General features: G+C 38.6%; 1 protein-coding gene across 1 annotated transcript; it reads right to left on the reverse strand.

The window, feature by feature from the left end:
- Positions 1-115: 115 nt before the first annotated feature.
- On the reverse strand, positions 116-23143 carry LOC128737279 (multiple C2 and transmembrane domain-containing protein). The gene is made up of 13 exons (XM_053831884.1): positions 22826-23143; positions 22577-22719; positions 22314-22505; positions 17386-17525; positions 17007-17325; positions 16742-16938; positions 16378-16558; positions 1144-1322; positions 909-1028; positions 727-826; positions 545-651; positions 272-479; positions 116-204 (listed from the first exon to the last, which is right to left on the reverse strand). Exons 1-13 carry the CDS (start codon positions 23079-23081, stop codon positions 124-126), a joined length of 2223 nt encoding a protein of 740 aa, XP_053687859.1. The 5' UTR covers positions 23082-23143; the 3' UTR covers positions 116-123.
- Positions 23144-23478: the final 335 nt, after the last annotated feature.

The following is a 23478-nucleotide window of genomic DNA, read 5'->3' on the forward strand; positions in this document are numbered from 1 at the left end:
ATAGTAAGGGAGGGGGGTTACCAAGATCGGCAAAAGTACGTTGGCTCAGTTGTCCTTTTTGTTGATATTCAGAACCTTCCTAAGTTGCTCCCTAAAGTGTCGCTTCAGGGTAGTTTGGTAGCATTACGAGGTTTTGTGTTTTTTGCGAGGATCCCGCCGGGCCATATCCGGTGTTGAATGTAGAGGCAACTCTCGCCACATGATCTGTGAAAAATAAAATTAAAGCGTGAGCAATTGGTTTCGGATGGGAGAGACGACGATTTCAAGCTACAATTTCTTCATCGTCCGGAACTCGCGATAACAGGTCCAGGACCTCATTATTAGGAACACTGTGCGGTCGAATGAGGCGACGACTGAACTTAACCAGTCCCCACAGCAGAAGTAGCACTCGCATCGGAATGTAGTGCAGCACCAGGCAGACGATCAGCAACAGCAGCGCTGTCAGCCAACTCAACTCCGGAACGGAAAAGTTAAAGGTGCTGCGAAGAATAAAACGTTAATAACTTTTCCAAACTAACTACTAAAAGATGTAAACAAATCGTACTTTTTAACACTCTCGCCCAGCGAGGCCAGATAGCCGATCGTGTTCTGCACACTCTGGGAAACCTCTTGTATTGCTTGCAGTCTTTCCTTGATGGTTTTTTTCTCCTCCTGCAGCAGGCAGCGGGATAAAAACATGATGGCACTGCAACAAAGGTTGGTAGTAACGAAATTATGAAACCCTACCTTTTCCTTGTCCTCTTCGTCCTCGTCGTCGCTGGCCACGTCGTACTCGTCGGTCGTCGACGGCGACGATGACCCCGTTAGCCATCGTATCAGCCAGTTTCTGCACAGAAACAAAAAGGTAAAGTTCAAAGCATATTTGTTTCACTTCATTCAGTCGGTGACTGAATAAATAATGATCTTACTTCAGCAAGTACAGCAGGGCCGCCGCCGGGATGGTGGAAATATCGAACCAAATGCAGCCGCATATCCACAGTACCAGTGCGATGAAGGACCGCACCGGGGATTCCCATTCGAAGCAACTTCTGCAATTGTTGTGAATGAATGAATGAATGAATGAAATTGAAATGAAAAGCCAAGAAACTCCACCACCGTCCTAACCGGCCTAAAAGGGGGCGGGCGTGGGGGAGCAATACTTACTGAACAAATTGTCCTACTTCTATAAAATACATAATAACAGCTTTCAGTCTAGTAACGTTACGTAGAAATAGTTGACGCTTGAACTTCGCCTCCTGCTGGACCAGCTTTTCTTCCTTCGGTTCCAGCACCCGCAGGGCCGCCCGCAGTTTGTTCCACACCACCGTCATCTCCAGCAGGATCTGTGATTTGCAATGGAAAACAAAGCGTGGGAAAAGAAAACAATCAGTGATAACTCTTTGGAATGAAGTTATGTTTATAAAGGATTTTCATTGGTTTTAGGAATTTCGAAAGCAGATTTTAACCTTAAAATATTATTAACCCTCTAACGGGTAAGACCGTCTGTAGACGGCCTTCGCTTTTGGAGCTCCAGAGCCGCATACGAAATTTGTTTTTAATTGGCAATATAGAAAATATGTTCTGTACAGATTTCTTGACATTTTGATACTAATATCATAACATTCTGACCATGCATTCAAAAGTTATCATCTTTCAAAAACAAAAATTCCGAAAAATTTCGAAAATAATTAATGCGCGAATTTTCCCTTTTTTACTTTTGTAGAAAAAGGACATCTAGAACAAAATGATTGACCTAAAAAGTTTTTCTATGAGTAAATTTCATGCATTATTTTAATTTTGTAATATATCTGAATTGAAAAAATATCTGGGCAGAGCGTTAAACATGAAAAAGGAAAAAGAGAAATTGGACTTTTTCTTACCTGGCGCTCCTCCAGATAATTATTTTTGCATGAAAATCAGAACTTAAGGTTTTTTCGTGTGTACTTTCATGATAAAATAGTCATTAGCTTGATCGCATCGTTTTTACGGTGTTGCCCGTTAGAGGGTTAATTTTGCTGATTAAAAATTAAAAATTCTTGTTCTGAAAATTGACAATTTCAGCTTCACACACAAATTTAGATAATTTAATTATACTTATATGAATGCTGATGATTTCGACTGTTTTGTAAATTTATAGAGTCGCTTGTTTTCTGTACAGATATTGAGTAGAAATTTTATTACTATATTTAAGCTAAACTGATCAGAAGTCGCAGATTTTTTGGATTTGGATGACTTGTCTCGGATGACCAAGCGACCCAGAAAGTGTTCCGCATTGAAGAATTTGTTCTATTATGCCGGTTGGATGTTAAAACGTTCAGAAAAATACTACAGGTAAGACAGAATTTTACTGAAAATTGCAAACAGTTGTTCGGAGATCTTCTTGACTAACGAAGAATTTTTAAAACAAGTAAACGGGAGAGTATTTTCGGCCTGTTTCTAAATTATGCCTATTTTTCTTTTTCGCTAAGTAAATACTTTGCCGACGTTCAACTTTAACGTGTGTGTTATCACTAGTTTCTCAAAAATGTAATTAAATTTTTTATTAAATGAACATCAATCATATATTCAGCAATTTTCGAACAAATCTGTAATGAACTACAAAACCAATTTTTTTTTTCAAATATTACCATTCAACTTGTTCCGCTTTCACCTAGAAATTTTAAAATTCATGCGTCTTCGGTCCGCACAGTGGTCCCATTGGTATCAGAGCACGCGTTTTTTTCATTGCGCCTAAATGGTTGATTATACTGGTTAAGTATGTTCAAAGAAATTTCTCAGCGTTAAAAGCTCTTTCATATGGCATGAACGATTATTTGATTAATCCCCCTAAAAGTTAGATAAAAAATTTATTTTTTGAACAGTAAGAGATACAGCAAAACAATGTTCTACAAAATTTACGAAAAGATTATTATAAAGAACTTTGCCAAAGAAAGTAACCTTCTAGCTATTATAGTTTTAGAGATAAAGAACAATTTTTGTGGAGACTTTACGAAAATCAATTTTTTGACCACAGTTCTTTCTACAGTATTTATACGCATTAGATATGTTCGGCAAAGATGTTCTAACAGTCAAGTTACATACTTTTGTAGAATATAGTAACTTGCTATCGTCAATATTTGCGGAGAAAATTAAAGTTTTCGTTTAAAAATTAACCAATTTTCAATAGCAATAACTCCCAAACATGCAAATATATTCAAACCATTTATTACCCATGTGAAAGTACAAGAAAAATACTACAAAAAGCAAAACAAATTAGCTTGACCCTGGCTATCCCTCTACAAAAACACTCGCATTGAAAATTGTTACTCGGTTGAATTTAATATGGCGTAGTGTAAAAACCGTGTTATCCCGATCAAGTAAGTGTGCAAAATAAATAATGAAAATGTGTAATCCAAGCAGCATGGATTATTTGTAGAGAAAAAGATTTTCAAAATTCGTTTTCGGATGAAATTTGATTACTGCAGTTCGAGGTGTACGAATTTCGAAATGTATTTGAAGATTCTTCATCTTCACTATCGCTATTATTGTGCATATCATATGTACTGACCAACAGTTGCAGTAGGTACATCTTCAGAGGACATGGCGTTTTTGTTATTTGGTAGTTCCCTCATGCTAGAAATTACCGGATCAGAAGATTCTTACAGACGGCAGAAGATCCGTATTTGTAACCATCCTGGAGATCTTTCTTGTGTGATGAGTTCGGTACTGTTGTATGTCCTTGTCCACCATTGTCATCATCAGCTCGTAACCACTACCGTTCTACCTTCACATTCAATGGATGTAGGATGAATTTTTGCGATTTGCTGGTCTATGTTAATTTTTTCTTGCAGCGTTAGTACAGCCGTTTCCCTTGCAAACTGGAGATGCAACGGCCGGCAATACCTGGTCGAAGACGATCTAATTAGGCTAAATGAGAGAAACATATCTGGTCGAAGATGGATGTGGATTTAGGAATATATTCTTTCCATTTGTTACTGCTTTCATGGCAACAATTGATGTGACACAAAGGCTTGAGTTGGACTTCGTGCCATCATCATCAATGAATGTTTGCTAATACTGGCTAAGATCTGCGGTTCCATCTTCCATCGCAACCGTACTTTACGAAAAAAGTTACTGTCTTCAGTTCTTCATCAGAAAACGTGTTTAGTGATGCAGCTTTCGAGCTGATAATACTTGAGGTCTGATAATCACAGTAACAGCGATGAAGTATCTTGAAATACACTTCGAAATTTGTACACCTCGAACTGCCGTAATTAAATTTCATCCGAAAACGAATTTTGAAAATCTTAATAATCCATGCTGCTTGGATTAAACATTTTCATAATTTATTTTGCACACTTTACTTGATCGGGATAACACGGTTTTTACACTACGCCATATTAAATTGAACCGAGTAACAATTTTCAATACGAGTGTTTTGGTAGAGGGATAGCCAGGGTCAAGCTAATTTGTTTTGCATTTTGTAGTATTTTTCTTGTACTCTCACATGGGTAATAAATGGCTTGAATATATTTGCATGTTTGGGAGTTATTGCTGTTGAAAATTGTATAATTTTTAAACGAAAACTTTAATTTTCTCCGCAAATATTGACGATAGCAAGTTACTATATTCTACAAAAGTATGTAACTTGACTGTTAGAAAATCTTTGCCGAACATGTCTAATGCGTATAAATACTGTAGAAAGAACTGTGGTCAAAAAATTGATTTTCGTAAACTCTCCATAAAAATTGTTCTTTATCTCTAAAACTATAATAGCTAGAAGGTTACTTTCTTTGGCAAAGTTCTTTATAATAATCTTTTCGTAAATTTTGTAGAACATTGTTTTGCTGTATCTCTTACTGTTCAAAAAATAAATTTTTTATCTAACTTTTAGGGGGATTAATCAAATAATCGTTCATGCCATATGAAAGAGCTTTTAACGCTGAGAAATTTCTCTGAACATACTTAACCAGTATAATCAACCATTTCGGCGCAATTAAAAAAACGCGTGTTCTGATACCAATGCACTGTGGTCCAGAAAGCCAAATTAAGTGGAAAAAATTGTTTACTCAGTAGTCGTTGATTTTAGACTATTTACGTCTTAGCAACAAAATCTTGATTTAGGATGCCGCTTTTTTGGCATAAGCTATTTTAGGGTGACCCTTAAATTAACCAAGATCCAGAAATTATCTTCAAAACGAAACAAGATAGAGCGATATTCACTTCAGCAATTTTATAGCTTGAAGTATTTTGAGTAATATTGCAGAAGACGAAATCCTTCTATCTCGAATCGTTTCCATATTAGAGCGATTTTCCTGAGTCAAGTTAGGGTGACACTGCTATTTTGCGATTTTTCTCCATAACTTTTTTATTTTACTTTTCTCGCAAAACACTTGCTCGGATGACTTGTGAGGCTCAATAAGACGCAACTTTTGGTGAAAAAAGAAATTGGCTATCTACTTTACTTCTACACTTATATTAATTTTTATGATGAAAATAGGCCGTTTTCAAATGTTAGTATCTCAGAAAGGTGCAAGCAGAATTAAAATCGGTTAATTGCGTTTGAAAGATCGTGATTTTTTGTGTATAATATCAAAAAATTGGAGGGTGGATTTTTGTCTATCTCAAATAAATCAACTTTGAATATGTGTGGTTTTAACATATTTAAGTATATAAAAGTAAACGAGTTGCGCCATAACTACGGAACGCCTTGACTGTTCTTCAGCAAACTTGGCGTACATGTTTCTTGATACAAGTGAATCAGCGCAGGAGGTTGACAAAAAGGGGATGGTCGCTAAAAAGGGGGGGAGGGGGAGGTCCAAATAAGTAAAAGTGACTGCGATCATCTTGCATTAAGGGGCGAACCAGCCACAGGCTGAAAACCTCTCAAACATAGAATAATAATAATAATAACATCTTGCATTTGGCCTGTTAGAAGTTGTACAAGTGGCTGGGAGATTAGATGAAGAGCGTGTGAAAAGATGGGAGGGTCACAACTACGGAAGTAGAACAATATAAGGAAGGCTTTGTTTCTCTTTCATTATCTTCGGAGAGACGTACAAGTTGCTGTAGACAAAATGGCCGCTGACCGAGGAGAGCTAATCAAGGGGAGGGGTAGATATGTCTAAATGAGGAAAAAAGCTTTGTTTTTTGTATTATGAGAATTTGCAAACTGAAACGTAGTGTTGTGAAGCCCGCATTCGTGTGGTCCAATTTTGTCTCACGATTTTCTTCTAACGAACACATATGCATGAGCATTTCTTTCGGATTTCTTTTCTGATATTCTCATACACTGCGACAAGTTTTTGCCATAGCGTATTTAGTTATCACCTCCCAGTTGGCCTCGAGGTATGATGCTGGTCTAATAAGCCAGTCGTCATATGTTCGAATCCCGACTGGGAGAGGCTGATAGAGTTAATAGGATCGTAGCAACTGGCCCTGCAATTGTCCTGCACTCTAACAGTCTGTCGTATAAAAAAACAGAAGGTCAAGTTTCGATAACGGAATGTAGCACCTAGGCTTTGCAATGCTTTGCTATTTAGTTATCAGCCACGTTCGTTGCTTACGCTCGTCATTACAACCCAGCAGTTGATACCTATCATCGCTCGCATTGGCCCGCACACTTACCTGCGTGTGTAAGCGAGGGTGTAAAATGAAGAAGAAAAGTAAAATCCGTATCCATACATCCAAGTGTGCCGCTCGTGCTCACGACCTATGGACAGCTCGTGAGCTTTGGATTCGCGGGCGGGATGTGTAGAAAGTTGATATGAGGCTGTACACTCGCGAGTGTGTAGGTAGCAGAATGTATGCACACAGTGCCAGCAGTTGTTTGGCGTAGGCTTGCGTCAGTGGAGTAAGCTTTGGATGCTATGCTTTTCACACTCGCTCGCCTGAGATTTTCAATCTTATCGAAAACAGATGTACAAGTGGCTGAAAGACAAAAAATGGTGGCCTCTGATGAAAGGGGAGGGGCGAATCACGGAAATCCCCGTCGCGGGTAGAAAACTATTTAAACTTCTCATTCGGTAGTTTCACTCCATGATACTATGAAACACATATGATTTCATTACTTCGTCTACCATTCCCTCTGTTTATTGGATAGTCTACCGTTTTTAATGTCTAACCTCATTATGAAGTTTAAGTCAACAAACATGAGGTTAAGTTTATACATTCTCTTTTAGATTTGGACCACTCACACAACTTATAACCCTGTGCTGATTTACGTATGTCAAGAAGAGTGTACGCTAAGTTTAATCAAGAACAGTCAAGGCCTTCCGGAGTTATGGCGCAACTCGTTTACTTTTATATACTTAAATATGTTAAAACCACACATATTCAAAGTTGATTTATTTGAGATAGACAAAAATCCACCCTCCAATTTTTTGATATTATGCACAAAAAATCACGATCTTTCAAACGCAATTAACCGATTTTAATTCTGCTTGCACCTTTCTGAGATACTAACATTTGAAAACGGCCTATTTTTATCATAAAATTTAATATAAGTGTAGAAGTAAATTAGATAGCCAATTTCTTTTTTCACCAAAAGTTGCGTCTTAGTGAGTCTCAAAAGTCATCTGAGGAAGTGTTTTGCGAGAAATGCAAAATTAAAAAGTTATGGAGAAAAATCGCAAAATAGCAGGGTCACCCTAACTTGACTCAGGAAAATCGCTCTAATATGGAAACGGTTCGAGATAGAAGGATTTTGTCTTCTGCAATATTACTCAAAATACTTCAAGCTATAAAATTGTTGAAGTAAATATCGCTCTATCTTGTTTTGTTTTGAAGATAATTTCTGGATCTTGGTTAATTTAAGGGTCACCCTAAAATAGCTCATGCCAAAAAAGCGGCATCCTTAAACAAGATTTTGTTGCTAAGACGTAAATAGTCTAAAATCAACGATTACTGAGTAAACAATTTTTTCCACCTAATTTGGCTTTCTGGACCATAGTGCAATGGGACCACTGTGGACCGGTTCATGTTCTCAAAACGCCTAGATGCAGACACACTGGGTCGTATGTACGTACCGTTCGTACCGATTGACACGATGTTATTCTGCACTGTCGCTACTCGCATTACAGTCCCATTTTCTATAGAGCTTCCTGTGTACATGGAATTGACATGCGTGTAGTGGTAGTGTAGCGATACAATTTAAAAACTATGGAGGGCTGTGCCACGGGGAACAAACGAGGGGTTCACGTAGGACTACGAATGCAATACAAATCGACAATGCTTGACAATTTGAAAATATTAAGTTTGTTACGCAAATTTATAATTTATTGTACTTTAATGACCTAAACATTTATGTACATTTGTTAAATGAAGTTAAGTTTAAATATGCTAAATGTCAGTATTCTGTACAGCACTCGTGCGCTATTTGCACGTCCTCTGGTCGCGCCGTAATCACAAAAAAAATGTATGGGGAAATTCGAAATATTTTGTTAATTGTCACTATTTAGTGGTTTAGAAAATAAAACTTGTAATAAAAACCACATAATTGCTACTTTTATTACTAATCGATTGGTATTCAAATCATCAAAATTCCTTCATAGCTGCCAGAGCTATTAGCGTTCAAAATCTTTCATTTTTTAGTGCATTACGTGGACTCTGTTTCGGCAAGATCAAATGAAAGTGTCCAAAATAAAATACGCGTAACGCGTGCTCAAAATAAATGAAAAGCTGCGCTAACTACCGTGCCTGCGGGTGACTCTATTCAATCGCCAGTAAACGTATTTCTCGCCAGTGAATTTCACTAAAACACCACTAATATTTATATTATTATGGTATGTCATGATATATTCAACATTGTTGTGACTGGCAAGTATTGATGCAAAAGTTATACCATGCTGCATCAAAATCTGGACAGTACCCATATTCGGTCTCAATCAATTTATTTATGTCAATTAAGTAGTTTTATAGACTGTTCCGATAAGTATAAATACACTTTCTTTCTTTAATAAAATTAACCACATGTATTTTTTAAGTTATTTTATTCCCAAACCTGCTTCACAATAGTGTTTTCTTTCTATTTTTAATTCAAGCTGTATCAGTTTTTGTAGGGTAAGCGAGTTCTCTAACTTTTCTCTTGACACTACTCATAAGCTTTTGCACAGTGCTTTCTCCGACCATTTTGACCACTTTAGGCCAATCTTTGTTGGATTTTTCAACGCTGACGGCTGGTTTCATGTCTTTCCTCAGCTTTGCTTTCGCCAATCTCTAGACAGTTTGGTGGATTCATGTCTTTCGGTACACATGTGACATTGTTGGCTTCATACCACTTTAGCGCATCCTTAGAGTAGTGGCAAGAAGTAAGATCAGGGGTGACATTGCGATTCTCGTTTCGAGTGATTTTGGTTCGAGACGCCCATTTGTTTAACGTGGTCGAAACGAACCAAAATCACTCGAAACGAGATGCGCAATGTCACCCCAGGCCAAAAGATTGCAGGATTGCCATGCTGTTTGATCATGGGTAGCAACCTTTTTTACAGAAATTCTTTCACGTAGATTTTGCCATTCATAGTGTCTGTTGTAATGAATGGACGAGACATTTTTCCGCATTCGCATATGGCTTGCCACACCATAACCTTCTTACCGAATTTTTCGGTGTAAACGGCCTTAACTGATTCAAGAACATCCTTCCCCTTCGCTGAGGTATAAAACTGTGGTCCCGGCAGAGTTTTATAGTCGAGTTTTATATAGGTTTCATCATCCATGATAACACACCCCAATTTCTTAGTCAAAAGTTTATCGTACAGCTTGCGATCGCTCGGTTTCACAGATTCCGCCTGTTTGGTGCTTCGTTTCGGCAGCTTCTGCTTCCGACGTGTCTGCAGACCCATTCTCTCCTTGGCACGCATCACCATAGTCGGTGTGGTACCCTGTTTTTTGCCACATCTCGTACTGATGCCGAAGGATGCCGCTTATAGTAATCTCTTATCTTCCTGTCCATTGTAAGGTCAAAGGAATCAGGTTTTCAACCGCACACCTTCTTCCTTAGCTAGTTTTCTGATTGAAAGTTCACTGACGGTGCCTCATTTGTGCACAATCCGTTTTCTTTGATCGGAAAAAAGGCCACGCACTGCGAAATTTCCGCACAAAATACCGAAAAAAAATGACGACATCTGTTTCGTTTGGATATAAACAACAGGACGCAGCCAAAATTTGGTTGAAAACTGCACGATATTTGAAATGACGGTTAATTTTTAGTGTATTTACACTTATCGGAACAGCCTAAATGTGTATGAAGAAAACTTTTCAAATACATCAAACATCGTTTAAATATAACCGATCAAGTAGGCTGCGCAAAATAAGTTAAATTAATACAAACATGGTTTTGTTGCCAAACAGTATTCTTCTCCGGCGAGTTTTTTTGCAGATTAACATCAAGTTTTACTTATTATTACAAGGAAATCAATGCTTTAAGTTCAGTATCAACATAAGTAGAAGAGTCTGTGCTTAGGGACCAGAACGCAGGCTTGGCGTAGGAATACGTAAAATAAATATTTACGAAGGGAATGGTGGAATGGTAGAATACGTAAAATAAGTATTTACGATGGGAATGGTGTGCTCCTGTCAAAGGTTGAGTGAAAAAGAAGCTGCTTCCAGCCTTGTTATGGTATTTATACCATTTTGCCTCTGTTTCAGTAGACTCACTCGGCGGTTTTAATGAGTGTCGCAATTCGTTGTTGTTCTTTTTTTCCCTCCTAAAAGATTTTAGAGTTTGTTTTTAGCATATTGTAGGTGTATCTGATAGTCGTCCGTGCCTGGGGAGCAAAGCGATGGCATGGAAAATGTATGGGAAAATTTTACCTCATCGTAGTTTGGTTAATTTTTGTTATATAACAATTAAAGAACGATCATTTAATAGTAGCCAGACAATTGTTGCATCTTTTATGAATCGAATGGTATGAGAATCTTCAAAATCCGTTCTGAATTATAAGAGCTATTAGCGTTCAAAATCTTTCACTCTTTCGTGACGCTGGTTCCAATCAAAATTTTGGAATGACCCCCTCTGGTAAGACGTAGTCCTACGTCAAAAGTAAGTTATAACTAATTGATGTCTGCATGCATTGCGGTCTGCAAAACCACAGAAAAAAATTGGAATTCCGAAAACCACGCTAGAAGATAAGGTAAATCCAAGATCCAAGGTGATCGAAACGGCATTCAATCTGCGCCTTCAATTGATAAGTTGAAAATATGTGTGGAAAACGAGAAAAAGGAGAAATACGTGCAGCCGAGCTGCCCACCCCATGGGTCGAAGATGTTGCAGGTGAAGAAAGCGCGATGCAAAGGAGTTTACTTTCTGAGGATACTGGAATAATCAAGCTAATGCTCTTAAACTAATAAAACAAACTATTGGGAAATCGGATACAAGCAACCAAGTGACTGCAATTCTGGAAAATGGGAACATCACCAAGGATTCACTACAGATTTGCACGGTTTATAATGAATATTTCTGTAAAATTATCAATTACAATGAGATAGTGCTGGTCATTAACAATTTAGACTACAAAAAATCTACTTAAGCAGATAAAATAACAGCGAACTTAATCACCACGAATTTTTCGCATGGTTATTAACGGATATTTTTAATGAAATCAGTTTGTAGAGCAGTATCATAATTGTTTAAAAATAGCCCGTCTAGTTCCTGTTTTCAAATCAGGAGGCACGAAGGCACTCAACAACTCTACAACAATCTCTACGTTATCTATAATAACCGCCTCGACATCTCTATCTTGGTCTACAGAGTTTGACAGTACCCCCATTAAGATAGAGCCCTCGATATTGTACTCCAAACAACAATGGCCGCCACATTGATTTTCTGTGAAGTGATCAAAGTAAATCAAAGTAAAAGCTGCACGGGAAGGTCCTGGGTGGAAGACCCCGGCGAATACAAAATGAATGGTTTGATGGGGAATGTTTGCAAGCGGTGAAGAGTAAGAAAAGTGCTTGGAAAAATTGTAACAGCATAGCCACTAGGGAGAATTTGGCCAAATACCGACGGGTAAGGAACCAGTTGACCACGATGCTGAGGAGTAAAAAGGTCAATCTCATAAGAGCTACACATCGAAACCTAACATGTGTAGAGACGAAGGAGCGAATCCAATCACCAACGAGCGCGAGGTGGAAGCAGTTCTTGAATGAGCACTGCAATGGCGAAATTACAAAAGAAGGCGAATCGGAAGTTAACCTAGGAGTGCTCATGGAAGATACTAATGTCTCTGATCTTCAAGAAGTCGAACGAGAAATCGGGTTACTAAAGACCAATAAAACCACTGGTAAGGACCGTCTACCAGCAGAGCTTTATAAACATGGCCGAGAAACGCTGGCAACGACTCTTCACTGGGTAATTTCCAAGATTTGAGAGGAAGAGAAGCTACCGAAGGAACAGAAGGAAGGAGTGGTTTGTCCTATCTACAAAAATCATGTGAAGAAGGAAGCAGAGCTCGGCGCACTACGGTTGCAAAGGAGTAAAACCATACTCGAAGGTGACCAAATCGGTCATCTTCGCATACTTCGGGAATTCAATCTGACACCCTTAGTAACTTCAGTCTCTGACTGCATGGAAGCCAGGCCCAATATGGACGTTCCATATGAGGTGATTGAAACAGATCGCTCAATGTGGAATAATGGAGGGCCAGATCTTCCATCTGGAACTATCTGTTTTTTTACAGATGGTTCAAAAATGGGGGCCTGCACAGGCTCCGAAGTCTACGGACCCGGCATCAGGGAAACTATCTCATTAGGAAAGTGGCCCACCGTTTTTCAAGCAGAAGTATATGCCATATACATCTGTGCGACAATATGCTTGAAACGAAAGTACAGGCATGCGAAAATCGGTATCTTCACGGACAGCCAAGCAGCACTACTGGCTCTCAAGTCCGCCAAATGCGTGTCCAAATTAGTTTGGGAGTGCAGCACAGCATTGAGGGAACTCTCCCGCCAAAACAAAGTTTTATTACTTTGGGTGCCCGGTCACTGCGGAATCGAGGGCAATGAATTTGCTGACAACCTAGCAAGACAAGGATCAGCTCAGCAATTTATTGGTCCTGAACCGTTTCTGGGCACCTCCACATCCGCCGTGAAAGGCGAACTGATGACATGGGAAAAGCTAGAAATAGCATCCCGTTGGAATCAAACACAGGGTTGTAGACAAGCTAAACAGTTTATCTACCCAAACCCTGCAGTAGCTAAAAAACTACTCCATTTAACTCGTAGTGAACTACGCACGATCACGGGACTCCTAACAGGACACAGCCCCGCTCTTTATCATTTAAAGAATATCGGCAAGGTATCATCTGACACCTGCCGCTTTTGTAACTCTGAACCTGAAAGTTCAGCGCATCTGCTCTTCTATTGCGGAGCTCTTGCATTATCAAGGCACAACTTCTTAGGAAGTTTCCTTCTTACTCCATATCAGGTATGGAGCCTAAATCCCAAAACGGTCATTGGCTTTATAAACCATGTAGTACCGAATTGGGGCACAGGATTACAACTATTCCGCTCAACTCCATCAATGGGTATGAGCGATCCGTAAACTGTGTACAGCAATCGGGGCCTGCCACAAAAGACGATCATTAAGACTGTCGCAGTGGCCTTTTAACCCAATGCCCTTCTGGCAAACAAAAAAAAAAAAATCTACAAAAATGGTGAACTGCTCGACTGCTGTAACTACCGCGGCACAACGCTGGTAAACGTAGCCTACAAGCTACTGTTCCAGATCCTGTTACGCCGGTTCACAGAGGGACCGGGCCGGACAAAAATGCCAAAATCGATTTTCGATTTTTATTGTTTTTATATTTGTTCTTAAATGTACTATCATTGAATATATATTTGCCAAATTTTGAAGTAAATCGAGTAAAAACTAAAGCTTGCACAATTTTTTGAAGATTCCAAAGTCAGTGAAATTTGTTGAAAATCGTAATGCGAAAACTTTACTCCCTTTGATATTTAACTCGTTCTAGTTAGTTTAAAATATTGAACACCAGTACATGCAAAGATGTGTTTTGATAGGAAATTTTCTTGGGAATCCAATGGGATTTTTAGATTTCACAAAACTTCATTGTTATAAAAGTTACAATATAAAATACACATTTTTATTTGATTTTTAAACAGTGTTTCGGTCTGTAGGACGTCATCTACTTAGGAGTGCATACTAGTGCATCGACCGCTCATGTTTCATTTTACTGGAAATTTTGTCTAGTTTTCAAAAATCATAGTGGCATCTTGCGTCGTTCTGCGCCAGGGTCTCAAATTTGATGAATTCTGAATAGGGTTGGCGCGATTCACATTCATTTGACAGCACCGTCTCAATTAAGCAGAATTTGAAAAAGTTGTATGACGTATTTGTAGAGCTAGCTATAGTGTACAATTTTGCTGAATAAAGCTAGGTTGTATCTTTTGTAATCACTGTGCTACAATGCTGCTGCCCCGTTGGTAGTTAAGTGAATGCTCATTTGGTTACCAACAAGGTAGCAACCGTATAGTACCTTAAATACAAAACATACAGATTAGCTTTATTCAGCAAATTTGAAGACAATAACTAGTTCTACAAATGCCCCATATGTAACTTTTTCAGATTATGCTTGATTGAAACGGCACGGTCAAATGAATGTGAATTGAATCAAAATGATTGAGCTATGCCTGATTCTTTATTATTTCTTTATCATCTTAATTATCTGAAAGCGAACGAAATCTATCTCTGATTATGTAGCTTCCATATTAGGTTACTATTTTTGTTATCCATCAATATCTCTCAAATTGCTTCAAAATTCCAAGGATAGCAAGAAACACTATAGCCAAAAAACAGTTTTAATCTGCTATTTGACATACGTGAATATGAAATAATCGTTGAAATTGAAACACAGTTATGTTTTGAAAACATGAGCTTGCAAAATTTATTTTATTTTTAGTAATTCAGCTTGTTGCAAAACACTCAGAATACATAAAATGTATATACAGAAAATAAAGTATATGATTTACAGTATAAATATTCTTTTAATCAACCCCAGACGTTCATATGATAATTTTAGAACATTTTAGATGCAAAAATCAGATTCAGCGACCCAAAATTACCCTTAGGAGGCATTTTCAGCATCTTTGGACAACTTTTTCATTTTTGTCCAGCTTTTGTATGGAGAGAATCCACTGTGCGGTTGTCAGCGATAGCACAAGGTTTCGTTAGGTTATCACGCTGGCTTCAAGGCAGTACAACGTGCCCACGCATCACATCTATATCTCTAAGGGGTTATATTTTATTGTCTGCAAGTTTAAAGGATCGGTCAACTTGGTAATTGTTTACAGCGTTTTTTCCGCGATGCAATTTGATGTGGGGCACCCTTTATACTCTAGAAACTTTAGTAGATCTCTTGGAAAAAGTCAATCAAAATTGTTCAGTCTGAAAAACAACGCAAATGTCCGAGATTTCGGTTTGTGGCTTGCAGAACGTACCAGAGTATCAAATGGCATACTGTCAGAAACTATAACGAACACTAAACTTCGTAAACTATCTTGTAATGCTTAACGCGGATATTATCAAGCTTATTGAATTACACCAACGTACTCGGACTGTCGACTGTCGACGGGAAATTTATGCAGACATTTCAGTTTCAACCAGGTTAAAACTGTAATATCCTGCAAAAAAACCTAAATTTTCAAATCCAGCCGAAAATGCAGGAGAAAAATCTTAGCTTCTTTTCACAAATATTCTTCTTTCAATTATTCACAATGTAATATGGCTTAGCTCAAGCCTTCTTGCTGCATTGAAAAATCCCTGGCAGCGCCTTTCTATCGTATCGTATCGCATCGCTTTCATTTTCTGGTGAAAGCGATGCCCCACATGTCTGTCGCTTTTAAACGAAAAAGCGTATGTAAACGGAAAAGCTAAACCTATAATCTGATAACGAACTGAAATGTGTGGGACGATCGGAAGGAAATTAAATTATCTTCTTTTGGGTGGTAAGAACTTGAAAATTGCTCTTTTTCGTGGCAAGAACTTGAAAATCTTCTTCGTCGAAAACCGTCGATGGAAATAGTATTCGATATCGAGAATATCAACGACACTGGACCATGAAGCAATGCATGTTTAATTTCTTTATCGTTTTTATCGTTTAATTTGTTGTTTTAAATTTGAGAATTCTGAACTCTAATGAGATAAAATGAGAATAGTTCCTAATAATAAATACCTAAGAAACAATATTCCTTTCGCATATTATAAATTATCAAGTTAACGTTTCAAATTGCTATTTCCCGAAATAATCGTCAGCTTCATTTGAAGCTCGTTCATCATTTCGTGAGAAGTATTCCAGGATGACAGGATTGTGAAATTTCTAATTCGTTATTAAACACATAAGTTTAATCGAAACAGCAATAGATTTCTGTTAATATAACAAAAAAGCGACCACGCGCTAACGGACGTACCTGTGGCTGCGATCCTTTTGCGCGGGTGTACATTTTCTTATCCTTCAGGGTGTACCATCGCTTCTCGCCATTTCGTATCCGCAGCAGCGGTATCACCACTCGTCCAAGGAACTCCACCTTGTGGTCCCGATCCTCGTCAAAGACAGTTATCTCCAGCACCGAGGACATGTCCTTTACATTACTGCAAAACATACAGAGGCAAACACGGAGTAGATAAATATAATAAATTAATTAGGAACGACCATGATAGCAAAAAGAACAAAACAAATTGCATAAACAACAACTAAACAACAAAAATCGGTAGTAAAGGAGCCGACAAGTACAAGTACAAGTTAGGAAGTTGACAGTTGCTTGCGAAACTTACAACGTGAAGATTTTGTTCCAATTGGGTGTTAACGTTTTATACTCGGTTTGGGTTTGCAATCTAGCGTTGATTAGCTCTAGCACTACGAATGGATCTGACTTGCCTCCGATATCTGCCGCCGCCAGACCAGTGGCCCCAAACACCTTGACCGTCAGATGGCCGACGTCGCGCAGGTTCTGCAGGGAATGGTGCCAGACCTTAAAGAAACAAGTTTCCAAAATTTTAAAACCCCTGTTTAAAGTGGCTAGAAATGCAATCGTTTTACGTATCGTTTCAGCAGCACCGACTTCTCTATGGGATCCTCCCGGTACGCGGTCAGATCGGTAATGGTTTCGGAAGCGGTCGTTCCACTGATGGTCAGCATCAGTTGCACCTCGCCGGTGCACTCCTCCAACGGATGCCAGGTAATGTGCGTTCGTTCCCGGGGAAGACTTCGCAGATCGATCGTACACTTGCCGTAGGTGTTGTACTTCCCGCACACGACCAGCTCCAGCAGCTGATCGTCGTCGAACAGGTGCAGATCGAACTGCTCCAGCCAGCGAGCTCGGTAGGAGTTTTTGCTTTTGTATTTTTCATTGCCTAACCTGGAAGAAAATCTGCGATTAGTAACCTGTACCTGAGCATGTGGAGGTTAAAATGCGCACCTAAATCGAACGTAAACATCGTTCAGTCCATTCTCGGCGTCCGGTGGGAGTCCTTTGGCTTCGATCAGCACTATCGTTACGACGGAGCTCCAGATTTGCGACTTTAGGCGGCGGGAAGCGTCGGCCAGCTTGGGATTTCGCTGAAAGTACTAGCGGGTTAAGGAAAGCGGGTGTTGTTTAGTGGTGGTGATAGAAAGAAAAATTGCCAGCCTACGTCTGTGGTAAGTGTGGGGGGAAGGGGGAAGAGTAAAATTTTAAAAACAATAAACTAGCGTAACATTGAACATAAAACTATGGCGGGTGGGTGTGTGTAGCTGGAACTTTCGCCAGCATGAACAACCTTGCCGGTTTTAAACATTAGCGTGCCCAGGCATCAACAGAAGGTGGGAAAACCGACCTTTCAGAAGTATGATTGCCATATAAAAATGATTAATTTTTAGAATGGTGAATCTGTTATAACTTATCGTAGAAATAACGGCTAATTAGGTTGAAAATCTCGGACTTTCGAATGCAATTGGATTTAAAATCAAAGTTGAAATTGGATTAATTGGAGCTGGACTTGTGATCGGACTTGATACAGGGCATTAAATTAGATTTGAATTTCAACTAATTAAGGCTTGAAGCCTAGAAATGGGACCAAATGTTGGATTTGCAATTGGACTTGAATCTGGACTAATTTGGACCGGAAGTTTTACTTTGAATAGGACGTAAAGTTAGACTCCAAAGAGAATTTGAAATTTTTATTTGAAATTGAGCTTGAAATTTTACTTGAAATTGAAATTGAACTAGAACTGGGAATTGGTTTAGAAATTGAAGTTAAAATTGGATATGCAATTGGATTTGAAATTGGACATAAATTGGATTTGAATTGGACTTAAGATTTGACTTGGAATTGGAGTTCACTACTAGACTTAAAATCATTCAACTCTGACATAACATTGGAATTGAATTAGATTTGACATAAAATTGGAATTAAATTAGACTTGAAATTGGGTGTAAAATCGGATACGTACTTGGAGTTGCAAATAAACTTGATATTCGACATTAAATTAGACTTGAATTTGGGCATTCGCACGTTATTAGACACGAAGCTTTACTTGAAATCAGGATTGACATATTTCGTCTTCCTCTCTCACACGTTTTATCCCTTTTATATTCCTGTTTTATTTTTTTCTGTCCCGTCTTTCCACTTTTTGCTCCATTTTTCTTCTTCTGTACAGAAAAAGTTTTCTTGGTTTTGGTTCTCACTTTACTTGTTTTTTCTTCCGTTTCTTTTTCTTTCATTTTTCTTTTTTTCTGTTCCGTATTTTATGTTTTATTGTTCGTTTTCTTCGTTTCCTGTTTTCTTTTTTCTTATTTTCAGACCTCTTTTTCTTTTCCTTTTTCATTCATTTTTTAAAATTTTCTTTTTCATTTTACCTCTTTTCGTGTTCCTTTTTCATCTTTGTCTAACCTTTCTAATTCTCGAGTCGTTCTTCTTCGTTCGTTCTAATTTTACTTTTTTATATGCCTTCTCTTTTCTTTTTTTCTGTCATGTTTATTCAGTGTTTGGCTCCCATTTTTGTTTTGCTCTCAAGTTTGCCTTTACTGTATCTCGTTTTCGTTACTTTCTCTGCAGTTTTACGGTTTCCTTTGATCCGGTCTTCCCGTTTTCATTTTTTTCTGTTCCATTTTCGCATCCCACTTCCATTTTGTGCCATATTTTCTCCTTTTATATCCCGTTTGACCTCTTTTTCCGTTTTACTAGAGTCCCTTTCCTCCTTTGGTTTCTCTTGTTTTCTGTCCCATTTTCCCTTTCTTTTCTAGTTTTTCCTCTTTTTCTTTTCTATTTCCCATCTTATCTATCACATTTTTTCAGTCCCGGCTTTCTTCCATTTATTTCCTTTTGTCACTCATTTTTCCTTTTTCTGCCGCTCTTTTGTCTTTTCGTTTCGTTTATCGTTCCTGATTTTACTATTGTTCTTCCTCAATTTTTTGTAATTTTCTTTCCTGTTTTCTTCTTTTCTGTCACATTTATTCTACTTTTGGTTGCTTTTATTTTTCTTTGCTCTCCGTTTTTCTTTTTATCTCTCATTTTTTGTCTCTTACTTTCCAGTTTCACTCTTTTTGTACATTTTTCTTTTTTTTCTTCATTTTTTGATCCCATTTCCCATTCTCATTTTGTTCCATTTTTTCCATTTATTTCTTTTTTCCGTTTTCTTCTACGAGAATAGTTGTCTTTTCTCTTGCTATTCTCTCTTGGTTTCTCTTGTTTTTAGTTCCGTTTTCCGTTCTTTTTACCATTTTCTCACATTTTCTGTCTTTTTTTCTATTTTGCTCCTGTCCCGTCGTTTTTTTATTTGTCACGCTTTCACTCCTTATCTATCTCGGGTTTCCTTTTTCTTCTCACAGTTTTTTCATTCTCTTTTTTGCCCTTTTCAGTCCTTGTTTTTCTCTGTTTTTCGTTTTTTTTCTTCCGTTTTTCCTCGTTTTCGGGCTCGTTGTTCCTTTATTATCGTTTTCTTTTTTCTCCATTTTCCTCTTTTTTCAACTTTCTCGTTTCTCACTTTTCGTGGTCCCGTATTTTCCCCCTATCTTTTCCACACTCTCTAACCGGGGTTTTCCGTTTTGTTCAGTATCTTGTTGTGTCTTGTTTGTTCTTATTTTCTTTTTCGTTTTCTTCGTTTTCTGTAATACCTTTTCTGTTTTTATTATGTTTGTTATGTTTTTATCGACGTTACTATTCTGTCACGCTGGTTGTGCCCCCTTTTGTCCTCGTTCTCTGAAGTATCCCTTTTTCATCTCTCATTTTTTGTCATTTTTTCTTTTACCCCATTTTGTTTCATATTTCTTTTCTTATACCTTTTTCTTTTTGCGGTTCCTTTTGTTTTCCGTTTCCCCGTTCTTTCACGTTGTTATACCTTTTCTGTTATGTGTTTCGCCTTCTTTACTTCCGCTCTCTCTCTCTCTCTCTCTCTCTCTCTCTCTCTCTCTCTCTCTCGAGTTTCGTTTCTTATTTTCGCTTTTTGTTCTTTCTCTCTTTTTCTTGTCCCGTTTATCCTCTCTTTCAGCCTCGTTTTTGCTACTTTTCTATACCGTTTTATGCCCATTTCCCACAGTTTTCTTCTTTTTCTTTCCGTTTTCCTCTTTTTCAGTCCGTCTATTCTGGCTGTTTCCTACTTCATTGTTCTATTTTTCCTCGTTTCCTGGCTCTTTTTTTTCAGTGCTATTTTTCTTCAGATTTTCGCTTTTGAAATTTTCTTCGCTGTTTTTCGTCTTTGCTCGTTTCCTGTTTTCGTCTCTTTTTTGTTTTCTATCTCGTTTACTTCTTTTCAATTTTTTTGTTTTTGTTTGTTTTCCGTTTTCTTTTTTTTCTCCACTTTTTTTCTTTACTCGTTTCTCAATTTCCTGGTCCCGGGTTTTCTCCTTTTCCTTTCAATCTTTTCTACCTCATTTTTATATTTTTTGTTTCATTTTTTCATCTTTTCTGTCTAGTTTGTTCACATTTCCTTTGTCGTTTGACTCGTTATCTTTATCGTTTTTCCAGTTTTTATCTTTTTCGAGTTAGTCTCCTCCTTCTCCTGTCGTCAATTGCGTCTATTGGGTGTCCCGTTTTTCTTGTTTTCTGTGACGTTTATTCTGCGGTGTCCATTTTTCTTCAGTTTTACCATTTTCTCCGTTTCTCTTCTTTTATATATATGGTTTCTTTATATTTTTTCGCTCTCTGTTTTTTCTTTTGGTTGGGCTCTCTTGTCTTGTTTTTTTCTTTTTTTGTCCCGTCTTTCCTCTATTTGTGCCGCTTCATCTCTCTCTCTCTCTCTCTCTCTCTCTCTCTCTCTCTTACTCTCTTTAATACCTCTCTCTCTCTCACTCACTCGCTAATCATCTTTATTCATTTGGTTTCTCTTGTTATCTGTTCCGTATTCTCTTTCTTGCCCACCTTTCTGTCACGGTTTGTTCTTTTTATGTATTCCCTCTATTTGTCTGGTTTTCTCGTCTTTTATTTCTGGGTTTTCTTTTCTCCTCCTTCTTCGTTTCCTCTTTCTCTTCTTTTTCTGTCCCGTTTTTCGCCCTTTTCAGTCTTTATTTTCGCTTTTTTTCTTTCATTTTTCCTTAGTTTCAGACTGGCTTTTCCTTTTTTCAGTCTCGGATTTTATTTTCTATCTCCTTTTTTATTTTCTGTTTTCGTCTGTTTCGTTCTTTCTCTTATTATGCCCTGCTTTTCCTTCTTTTCTGTCACCTTCTATTTGTCGCTTTATACCATTGTCTTCCGGTTTCATTTTATCTCTTCATTTTATCCTTTTTTATTTCGTTTTCTTTGACTCCTTTTCGGTCTAGTTTGTGCTAGTTTTCTTTTCTATTTTCTTTTTCCGTCTTTTTCAGTCCAGCCTCCTCTGTTTTCCTCGTTTTTCCGTTTATTTTTCTTTTCCACTTTTCTCTATATTTGCGCCCCTTTTTCCTGTCTCATTGTGTCACTATTTTCGATTTCGTTTTTCTTTTGTTCATGCTAGTTTTTCTTCTTTATCTTTCGCATTTCTCCAATTTTTGTTATTAATTTATAATTTAATCCTACTTAATTTATAACTGAACTTCAAGTCTGAGGACTAAGAACTAAGGACTTTTGGGTTACAGAAATTATATTTTGTATTAAATTTTCAAGAAAATGCGGGGCACGTGCCCTAGTATGCCTCAGTATGTTCCAGCCTGGGCACGCCAGTGGTTTGACATATTTTAAAACATAATTTCTACAGATCCTTCTACCACTCTTCAGAGACAGAGAGTGAGAAGAATCCAGTATGGAAGGTAGTTTTTCAATTTAAACCTCCGGCTCCCGTGGTGCAACAGTGAATGTGTGGGTGCATTGTGGCGCAATAAAAAGCGATAAAATTGTAAAGTTGGGTGAAAGAAATATGACACTTTTAAATCGATTGAACCGTTCATTGCCTTACTTGTTCCTTGTCCTCCTGCGTTTTCGGCCACAGGGTAATGTTCAACTTGATTTCCCCCAGATCCTTGTTCGCCCGCTGGGCATCCTCCAGTTTGATGATCATTTCTTCCGCTCGGTTCAGTTCCAGCGCGGTAAGCTGCAGCTTGGCTGCTCCCATGAAATCATCCTGCAGACCCCAATCGTAGTCGAAGACCTATTTGGAAGGGGGAGGAAATGTTCGCTGATATTGATGAGTTGTTAAATGGTTGATACAATCAAACTTACTTTGATATTGATTGGCTGAAAGGGGTCTTCCACGGGCACGACAAACGTCTCATCCCACACCGGGTTTAAATCCTTGTGAACGGTTTTCGATTTGTAAAGCAGCCTACCACCCACTTTGAACTTTACGTACGGATCACTTGTGCCTGTGAAAAATCATAACAAGTGATTGATTGATTGACTAGCGGAAGGATGTGTGGAATTAGGACTAATAAGCGGCGAAATTCATAATGCAAACGTTACGCTACGTACCACTTTTATCCATGGCCACCAGATTGTGGCCACTGATGAGGTGTATCCGCAATTGGAAGAACGAATGTTGCCGTAGTTGGGTTTCGCGTCGCCGTTGAACGTCGTCCGGACTTCCGATGGTGCTGCCACTGGCAGCAACCGGGCATCCGCTCGTGGTGGGAACATCGTTGTGTCTTACTGCTACTGTACTACTACTGGTGCTAGGTTCAACATCTACTTTGGTCGTGAGCTTCAGAGCGTTGCCCTCCGAGCTCATTGAGGCATTCCTTTCGTTCGATCGCACCAGCGGAGAATCGCCTATCGTTTGTGCCCGATGCCGGGGTGATTGCGTTTGTGGCGTAGCGGAGCTGCTGTGCTCGGAACTGTTGTCCGCCGCGTAGTCACTTTGACTGTCACGTCGTTCGAGATCCTGCCCGGTGGATCCACCACGGGACCGTTCTTTACTGCGACCTCGGGACCAACGATTCTAGGATGGGAATCACAATCAAAAAAATGGTACCTTTTTAAAAACTAACAATTCTCACCCTTAGCGTATTGAAAAAACCATGCGTCCGCTGGATGACACCGGGAATGGAAGGAGCCGCGACGGCACTGCGTGCCCGCTGCGGCGAGGACTGCGGTGAATCGCCCGATCCGCCGCAATCGTTACAGCT

The sequence above is a fragment of the Sabethes cyaneus genome, chromosome 2 (genome assembly GCF_943734655.1).
Source record: "Sabethes cyaneus chromosome 2, idSabCyanKW18_F2, whole genome shotgun sequence".
Classification (NCBI taxonomy): domain Eukaryota; kingdom Metazoa; phylum Arthropoda; class Insecta; order Diptera; family Culicidae; genus Sabethes; species Sabethes cyaneus.

Excerpts from the sequence above, each read along its gene's own strand:
- LOC128737279 (XM_053831884.1), bottom strand. The coding sequence starts at position 23,081 with ATGAGCTCGGAGGGCAACGCTCTGAAGCTCACGACCAAAGTAGATGTT. Across the intron at positions 22,720-22,825 it reads GGTGGCCATGGATAAAAGTG|GCACAAGTGATCCGTACGTA; the intron begins GTACGTAGCGTA and ends GATTTTTCACAG. Across the intron at positions 480-544 it reads CTGGGCGAGAGTGTTAAAAA|CACCTTTAACTTTTCCGTTC; the intron begins GTACGATTTGTT and ends TATTCTTCGCAG.